Source organism: Anguilla anguilla, chromosome 17 (genome assembly GCF_013347855.1).
Source record: "Anguilla anguilla isolate fAngAng1 chromosome 17, fAngAng1.pri, whole genome shotgun sequence".
Taxonomy (NCBI): Eukaryota; Metazoa; Chordata; class Actinopteri; order Anguilliformes; family Anguillidae; genus Anguilla; species Anguilla anguilla.
Window position 1 is genome coordinate 32169594 of NC_049217.1, and position 9052 is coordinate 32178645.

The following is a 9052-nucleotide window of genomic DNA, read 5'->3' on the forward strand; positions in this document are numbered from 1 at the left end:
AGAGTTCCGCTCAAAGTGGCCTCCTGCATTGACCCACAGTTCAATATTCCCATGTGTCACAGAACTGGAAGCGAGATCAGAAAGAGAAACTGACGATTTTGACTAATCGCCTGTCCCACCTGAGCTCTGGGTGCGTGTGTGACACGGCCACATTTATTTGTATAAGAGCATGTAAGAAAGCAAACCTGGAAAGAATCAGCCCTCACTTGTACTACATCCTCGTCTAGAGCCCTGTAAGAGTCACATTCATAATTCTAAGGTGGGACCCAGACAAATAGTGCATGTTGTTGTCAACCCCCCCCCTTACAGGATCGACGTCCACCGCAAAGAGAACGCCGGCGCGGCGGAGAAGCCAATCAGCATCCACTCCACCCCCGAGGGCTGCTCGGCCGCCTGCCGCATGATCCTGGACATCATGCACCAGGAAGCCAAGGACACCAAGACGTGAGCGAGGGGGCGGGGCTTCTGACCGCGAGCGGTGCGCTGACCTGTGTGTGTGCGTGTGTGTGTGTGTGCGTGTGTGTGTGTGTGTGTGTGTGCGTGTGTGTATGTGTGTGCGTGTGTGTGTTTGTGTTTGTGTGCGTGCGTGTGTGTATGTGTGTGTATGTGTGTGCATGTGTGTGTGTGTGTATGCGTGTATGTGTGTGTGTACGTGTGTGTCCGTGTGTGCGTGCGTGTCCGTGTGTGCGTGCGTGAGTGTGCGTGTGCATGTGTGTGGGTATGTGTTTCGCTCTCACAAAGTGTTAGTGGCAGTTGATTGATGGCATGTGGTTTGAGGGGCTGGGGTGGGGTTGAAGGACTGGGGTGGGGCTGAGGGGGTGGGGTCTGTGATATTTTAGGCTGACCCAGGATGTCTTCTGCTCCTCAGAGCTGAGGAGGTCCCCCTGAAGATCCTGGCCCACAACAACTTTGTGGGGCGCCTGATCGGCAAGGAGGGGCGCAACCTGAAGAAGGTGGAGCAGGACACCGACACCAAGATCACCATCTCGCCGTAAGCGCCTCGTGTGGGAACGTGTGGGAATGCGTACGTGAGTGTCGCGAGGCTACCGCTAAACTAGCGCTGCCCCCCTCCCCCTGCAGGCTGCAGGACCTGACCCTGTACAACCCAGAGAGGACCATCACAGTCAAGGGCCCCATCGAGGCCTGCTGCCTGGCCGAGCAAGAGATCATGAAGAAAGTGCGCGAGGCCTATGACAACGACGTCGCCGCCATGAATGTGAGTCCCGCCCCCTGGGCCATGAGCGTTAGTCCCGCCCCCTGGGCCATGAGCGTTAGTCCCGCCCCCTGGGCCATGAATGTGAGTCCCGCCCCCTGGGCCATGAGCGTTAGTCCCGCCCCCTGGGCCATGAGCGTTAGTCCCGCCCCCTGGGCCATGAGCATTTGTCCTGCCCCCTGGGCCATGAGCGTTAGCCCCGTCTCACTCATAAGCAAAGGGACCGGCGTCCCCACGCTGTGTCATCTGGAGAAACCCTCCACAGTCCCTCATTTCCCTCTTCATCCTGTGGTGTGTGAAATCACGGTGTCTCTGCCTGCTGTCCCTGAGAAGAGGCCATAAAATCTCTGTCCAAACCGGAGGAGAGGAGAGGTGGTCAGTGTTAGCTGTCGAGCCTGGAGGTTGTCTGGTCTTTCATAGGCTGATTTTCATCTTGAAGAGCTGCAGTCCACCTTGTTTTGCCAGTTTATCCCCTTTTAGTCCAAACCAATCAATCAGTCAATTATTGAACCCAATGGTGCTTTAGTCAATGAGCAGAGAGCCACACAGATCCAGTCACACACACTGACTGCATCCAAGAAACTGATACCTGTACACCAGGGGTTCCTAACTCAGTTCCTGGAGATCTACCTTCCTGTAGGTTTTCACTCCAACCCTAACAAAGCTCACCTGCTTCTACTAATTAGCAGCTCAAGATCTCTAGCTGTTGAATGAGGTGTGCTTTGTTAGGGATGGAGTGAAAACCTGCAGGATGGTAGATCTCCAGGAATTGGGATGGGAACCACACTATCCTAACCACAGACTGGTGGTTAGGATAGTGGAAATACTAGTACTATTTTAAAAATACTGGTTCTAGTTTAACTCCCATTGAATAATGTCTATTTTTCCGCATACATTTCCTTAATATTAATGCATCTGGTACATTTTAACAGACTTATATTTCCATTTTATTGAATCCTTTCTGGGAACCCCCCTCCCTCCCTCCTCCATCCCCAGCAACAGACCCACCTGATCCCCGGACTTAACCTTGGTGCCCTGGGGCTGTTCCCGCCATCTTCTGCGATGCCACCCCCTCCCCCTGGAAACTCTACTGCTGGCACCCCCTATGGTTCATTTGGGGTAAGTTGACCTTATCAGTGTGGAGGGAACTGTAGTCCTCATAATCTCTGCATTTTCTGAATCTATTTAAAAAATGACTCCCTTTCTTTAACGTGCTATTAAAAAAGCTGTGTGTCTGCCAGTTATTTTTCAAATCAATGACTCCTATGGGTAGGCTTTCAAAGGATTGATATGTGAAAGAGTATATGAGCTTAGGTTTTCAAACAGGTACTGAGCTGGCACAAACTACAAAATAAATATCCTCACTCCAATAACTACTACCCATTGTGTTGCACCTATTTAACTTGGAAATATATGTCACAGGATATACGTATCTTTTACTGAGCTCCACTGTATATTTGATCGCCTTGCCTGTAGGTGGCGCCAGTGATCAAAAAGTAAAAAAGCAGCAGGAGAATAAGGGAGGCAACTGTAATTCTTCCTGGAAATGGAAACTGTCAAATACATAAATAATAAAAAGATCTATATCCAGTTTCACCGGGTATGACCTTAAATTTACTGCCCTTTGTGAGTCTTTCCTTACCTTTCCCTGATACTCTCCCCCTCTTCTATTTAATTGCCTTTTATGAAGGAGACAATCTCTTTTGTGAAGAAGTACCTTTGTGTTCATCAAGGTTTATTACCTGAAAAATAGTTGATCGGTTCACGTTTGCCACATTGCTACGGCAGCATTGCTTTGCTTTGTATTGTCTGATTCAGGGCTAATCACAGATTGGAAAGAGTGTTTTTAAACGTCTGTGAAATGCATGCAGGTGATGTCAGTGGACATGGTGTCTGAAAGGCTTTTCACTGACACAGCTGACGTAGTGGGGTTTTATACCGCGTGCAGAATTGCGACTCTGGCAGTTTTCGTCATTTCTGTGTCTTGTCGAGTCACGATGACACCAGCGGCCATTATGTCCCTGAGTTTTGTGAAACATTAAAGAAGTGAAAGTATTTGATTGGTCAAAAGTGTCCTGACCATGATGACGTGACTGAACAACAGCAATCAGCAGTTGGTTCTCAATCAAAGTCACAGCAGAAGAACTGGTATGTTAATCTTACAACTGTGGAGGTCCATACCAGTACTTCTATATCTAATGCTGTGACTTTGATTGAGAACCAACTGCTGATGGCTGTTGGCTGTCATTGGGTTGGCCTAGCAGTCATTGGGTTGGTGTAGTGGTCGTTGGGTTGATGTTGCAGGCGTTGGGTTGGTGTAGCGGTCATTGGGTTGGTGTTGCAGTCGTTGGGTTGATGTTGCAGGCGTTGGGTTGGTGTAGCGGTCATTGGGTTGGTGTTGCAGTCGTTGAGTTGATGTTTCAGGCGTTGGGTTGGTGTAGCGGTCATTGCGTTGGTGTTGTAGTCGTTGGGTTGGTGTAGCGGTCATTGTGTTGGTGTTGCAGTCGTTGGTTTGGTGTAGCGGTCTTTGGGTTGGTGTGGCAGGTGTTGGGTTGCTTTAACGCTCTGGTTTGCCCCTCCCACAGACGCCGGAGCAGGAGACTGTGCACGTATACATCCCTGCCCAGGCTGTGGGCGCCATCATCGGCAAGAAGGGCCAGCACATCAAACAGCTGAGCCGATTCGCTGGAGCCTCCATCAAGGCAAGCAAGGGGAAGGGTGGCTACACACACACTCTCATGCACACACACACACATGCACGCACACACGCATGCGCACACACACTCGCACGCACACATACACGCACACACACATGCACACAGCTATAAATGTTTTCTCTGTCTCTCTCTCCCAGACAGCAGTTGGTTTAATAAGGCGATATCATGCCCCACTCTAATGCAAGTAATGACCTGGACGCATGTCTCTTAGCCTGACTCCTGTACATAATTCAGACCGTAGAAATATTATTACTAGATCATTGATTATTCTGTCCTCGATGGACAGGCTGTAACGCCTCAAAGCGCTGATCATAGCTGCGTTTCATTCCATTTGGATAAAACAATTACATTTGATCTTTTTAGTAGCCGTTCCTGCAACGTCATTTGTATTACGATGGATTATAGATCCCCTGTCAGAATTAAAAAGTAATAACAGGAAAATTTCAGAATTTGTCATACTGCGGGTACACTGAGTGCATCAGATTAGCGGCTAATTGCCGTAACTCAAAGCATTGAGTGCGTTTGCCTGCCGGATTCAGGAGCCAATGATTCAGTCGTGTTGATTGGTGATTCAGTCGTGTTGATTGCTGATTCGGCCGTGTTGATTGGTGATTCAGTCGTGTTGATTGCTGATTCGGTCGTGTTGATTGGTGATTCAGTCCTGTTGATTGGTGATTCAGTTGTGTTGATTGGTGATTCAGTCGTGTTGATTGATGATGTGGTGTGGAATGACCGTGCTTTGAATCCCATGCAGATCGCTCCTGCCGAGGCGCCCGATTCAAAGATGCGCATGGTCATTGTGACCGGACCCCCTGAGGCCCAGTTCAAGGTACGGTCCGTTAAGCAAGCTTGACACCCCCATTCCCTCTGTATGCTTATAGCCATAGTGTGTGTATGATTGTGTGACTGTGTTGTTGGGTCTGTGTATAAACAGTTTTTTTCATGTCTTTGCCGATCCTGTCTCATGGTTGCCCCCTGTAGGCACAGGGCAGGATTTACGGCAAGCTGAAGGAGGAGAACTTCTTTGGTCCGAAAGAGGAAGTGAAGCTGGAAACGCACATTAAAGTGGCTGCCACCGCCGCAGGCCGAGTCATCGGAAAGGGGGGGAAAACGGTAAGGCGCCAGTCACCTGTGGGCGGGGCTTGCCGTAGGTGTGAGCACACTGTCTACCGGTCCCCTGTGGGTGGGGCTTGCTGTGGGTGTGAGCTCACTGTCTGTACTAAGTGTTAGCCTGGTCTGTTCAAGCTGGTCACTATTGGGTTAGGTTTGATTAAGCTACTGGGTTAGGTTTGGTTAGGCTACTGGGTTAGGTTTGATTAAGCTACTGGGTTAGGTTTGATTAAGCTTTATTCAATCATTACTTTTAGGGTTTTTCTTTTGTACCACATATAGTGCTTTTTGCTTTTCATTCATTTGTTGTAGTGTTTTTTTTCTCCCAATTTCAGTTTAGCTTGAATGAAAATGGATGTATAAGGATAACAAAATGCATACCAGCCAGAACGGCATTGTCCCAGTTTTCTTTAATATTAAATACTTATTAAATGCAAAAGTTTTGTCCTATTTGTGTAGGAAATGAGTGAAATTGTTTGGAACAGAAGCAACAGAAAAGTTCTGCAGAAAAAAAATTTGAGATCTGTTGTTAAATGAATGGAAAATTATCAACTTTACGGCACCATTAAGGATCATTTCCTTCAAAAAGGTCAACTCAGAAGGTCAGGGAGACCAAGAAAAAGCCAAATCTAAAATGGATGCTTCAAGTGCCGAAAGGTCTGCCTTGTAGAAGCCATCATGGATAGCCCTACTGCAAGATGTTAAACCCTCTGTCAGTTTATTTGATGGAACCAAATAGAGCTCAGGTGCTGGTCATATTTCATAGAATGACCCTTGGAGACATTTCAGATATGTTTGAAGGTCGAGGGTCTCTGTGGTCTGTGGTCCAGAGCACTGACTGCATGTTCCTGACCAGGTAGAACTATCGGAGTGGTGTGAACAGCCTCCTCTCTCCTGCAGGTGAATGAGTTGCAGAACCTGACCGCTGCAGAGGTTGTGGTCCCCCGGGAACAGACGCCTGACGAGAACGACCAGGTCATTGTCAAGATCATCGGGCACTTCTATGCAAGCCAGGTGAGACCACCTAGCTGCTCTGTTGCCTGGGAAACCCCACCACTGCCGCACATTGGCAACTCGCCACGACCTTTGTGATTACAAGCGGGTGGCTGTCCCAGATGGGTGCTGAGCCATATTTTTCGGGTTTTTTGGCTGCCAGGACTCACCCTTGGGAGGCACACTGGTGCAGTGGATAGCACTGTCGCCTCACAGCAAGAAGGTCCTGGGTTCGAATCCCAGAGGGCCTTTCTGTGTGGAGTTTGCATGTTCCCCCCATGTCCGCATGGGTTTCCTCCGGATACTCCGGTTTCCTCCCACAGTCCGAAGACATGCAGGTTAGGCTAACTGGAGACTCTAAATTGCCCATAGGTGTGAGTATGTGAGTGAATAATGTGTGTGCCCTGCGATGGACTGGTTACCTGTCGAGGGAGTATTCCTCCCTCTTGCCCACTGCACTGGATAGGCTCCCGCCCCCCCACTGCAACTCTGATCAGGAATAAGTGGTTTAGAAAATTGGTGGATGGATGATGATGATGGAAGGATGGATGGATGGATGGACTGATGGATGGTTGGATGGAAGGATGGAAGGATGAATGGATAGATGATGATGGATCCAATCCAATCCAAATTTATTTATAAGGCACTTTAAAAACAACAACAGCTGACCCAAAGTGCTGTACAATCAGAAATAGCAAAACCCTAAAACAACACAATAAAAACACAGAGACCAGTTTAAAAGACAAAAGGACAATAAAATAATAAAAACAATAAGATAATATGAAAAAGAAGGGCAACTCTCATACTGTGTTAAAAGCCAAGGAATAAAAATGTGTTTTAAGACGGGATTTAAAAACACGCAGTGTAGGGGCCAGCCTAACATGCAGAGGCAACTCGTTCCAGAGTTTGGGGGCTACCACTGCAAAAGCGCGATCTCCCCTCTGCTTCAACCTTGATCCTGGGACAACCAGAAGCAACTGGTCAGCGGACCTGAGTGACCTTGACGGGACGTGTGGTTGTAAAAGGTCAGAGAGATAGGTTGGAGCTAGTCGGGCGACGTAGCTCAGGAGGTAAGACCGATTGTCTGGCAGTCGGAGGGTTGCCGGTTGAAACCCCGCCCTGGGCATGTCGAAGTGTCCTTGAGCAAGATACCTAACCCCTAACTGCTCTGGCGAATGAGAGGCATCAATTGTAAAGCGCTTTGGATAAAAGCGCTATATAAATGCAGTCCGTTTACCGTTTAGTCCATTTAATGATTTGTAGGCAAAATTTTAAAATCAGTCCTAAAACGTACAGGGAGCCAGTGAAGGGAGGGAACGTGTACGGGGGAAATGTGCTCTCGCTTGCGTTTCCCTGTTAAAAGATGAGCTGCAGCATTCTGGACCAACTGAAAAAAAGCATGTCTAACCCTTTCAAAATCACTAAATGATAAAAAGGACTTGACCTTAGATAAGAGCCTCAGCTGGAAAAAGCTAGATTTGATCACTGAGTTTATATGTTTATCTAATTTAAAATCCCTATCCATTACCACACCCAGATTTTTTACAGTGGGTTTTACATATGGTTCCAGGGAACACAGGTCCATATGAGGGGCATCATAGGCACCACTGGGTCCAAATATCAGGACCTCAGTTTTACTCTCATTAAAGTAAAAAAAATTTAAGGCCATCCAAGCTTTGATGTCCTTGTGACAGTCCAACAATGGTTTTAAAGAGTTTGCATCTTTCCATTTCAAAGGCAGGTAAATTTGAGTGTCATCTGCATAAGAGTGGAACGAGATGCCATATTTTATGAGAATGGACCCTAAGGGGAGCATATAAAGGGAAAAAAGGATTGGCCCAAGAATAGATCCCTGAGGGACTCCACAAGCGAGAGGCGCTGAGGAGGATACAGAGTCACCAAGGCTGACAGAAAAACTTTGATCAATGGTTGCACTACTGCATGCTTAAAATTTGCTGGTACAACACCTGAAGCGAGGCTGCTGTTCATAATTATTTGGATGTTTGGACCAATAGTCTCACAAATTTCTTTAAAAAGGCGAGGGGGGACAACATCTGTGGGACAAGCTGAAGGTTTCATATGACCAATAATCTCCTTTAGAAGAGAAAGAGACACAGGCTCAAACTGGTTAAAAACAGCAGAGCAAGTAACAGTGATGGATGGGTGGATGATGAAGGATGGATGGATGTGTGGATGATGATGGATGGATGGATGGAAGGATGGATGCATCAATGGATAGGTGATGATGGATGGGTGGATGATTGTGGATAGACAGACAGACAGATGGATGATGATGGATGGATGGATGGATGTGTGGATGTTGATGGGTGATGGATGGGCAGATGGACAGATGGACTCACCCTCTGCCCTCTCGCTCCCTTCCAGTTGGCGCAGAGGAAGATTCGGGACATTCTGACTCAGGTCAAACAGCAGCAGCAGAAAGGGGGTGTGGGTGGGCCCCCAGGACCCCACTCACAGCCCCAAGTGGACCCCGGGGCCCCACAGGGCGGCCAGGACCCCCAGCCTGCCCGCAGGAAGTGAGGGGCCGGGCCCCTCTGGACGGACAGCAGCCGGAGGAGAAGAAGAGAGAGAGAGACGCAGACCCTTTGGGAGACAGGGAGGAATGCATGTCAAACAGAGAGGGGGGGGGGGGGTGGGTGTTGGGGGGGGGGTGGTTGTGTGAGAGAAGGGTGAAAAAAATAAAACTAATTTAAAAAAGGAAAAAAAATTGGTACAAAAACGATAGAAAACAGAGACCAGATGACAGGCCAGAGAGTGACTGGAAATGGAGGGAGGGGGCGGGGCTTGTGGAGCTTTGAGGTGATTGGCTGGAAATACAGAGTACAGCGCCCCCTGGAGTGCTTTGGAAAACAAGCTGCTCGTGCCTGTAGGATATTGTCGGCCTTGTAAAAGTCTATTGCATAGACTCTCAGCTGTTAGGGAAGCTCCCGCTGAAACACGTTCTGATAGGTTCAGTTTCATCACTGAACCCACCAATCAGAAGCCATTTCCAGTCACT

At 48.2% G+C, this 9052-nt stretch overlaps 1 protein-coding gene across 3 annotated transcripts in view; it reads left to right on the forward strand.

Annotated features, from left to right (window-relative positions):
• Positions 1-8669, forward strand: part of igf2bp1 (insulin-like growth factor 2 mRNA binding protein 1) — a 56892-nt gene extending 48223 nt beyond the window's left edge. For 2 of the 3 annotated variants that reach the window (XM_035397327.1, XM_035397329.1), the window contains 9 exons: positions 310-444; positions 869-991; positions 1081-1216; positions 2210-2332; positions 3799-3915; positions 4685-4759; positions 4912-5043; positions 5941-6054; positions 8419-8669. In XM_035397327.1, coding sequence (XP_035253218.1) covers positions 310-444; positions 869-991; positions 1081-1216; positions 2210-2332; positions 3799-3915; positions 4685-4759; positions 4912-5043; positions 5941-6054; positions 8419-8574 — 1111 coding nt within the window. In that variant the 3' untranslated portion in view covers positions 8575-8669. The remainder of the gene's footprint in view (positions 1-309; positions 445-868; positions 992-1080; positions 1217-2209; positions 2333-3798; positions 3916-4684; positions 4760-4911; positions 5044-5940; positions 6055-8418) is intronic. The other variant, XM_035397328.1, reaches the window with a different exon arrangement.
• The last annotated feature ends 383 nt before the right edge of the window (positions 8670-9052 follow it).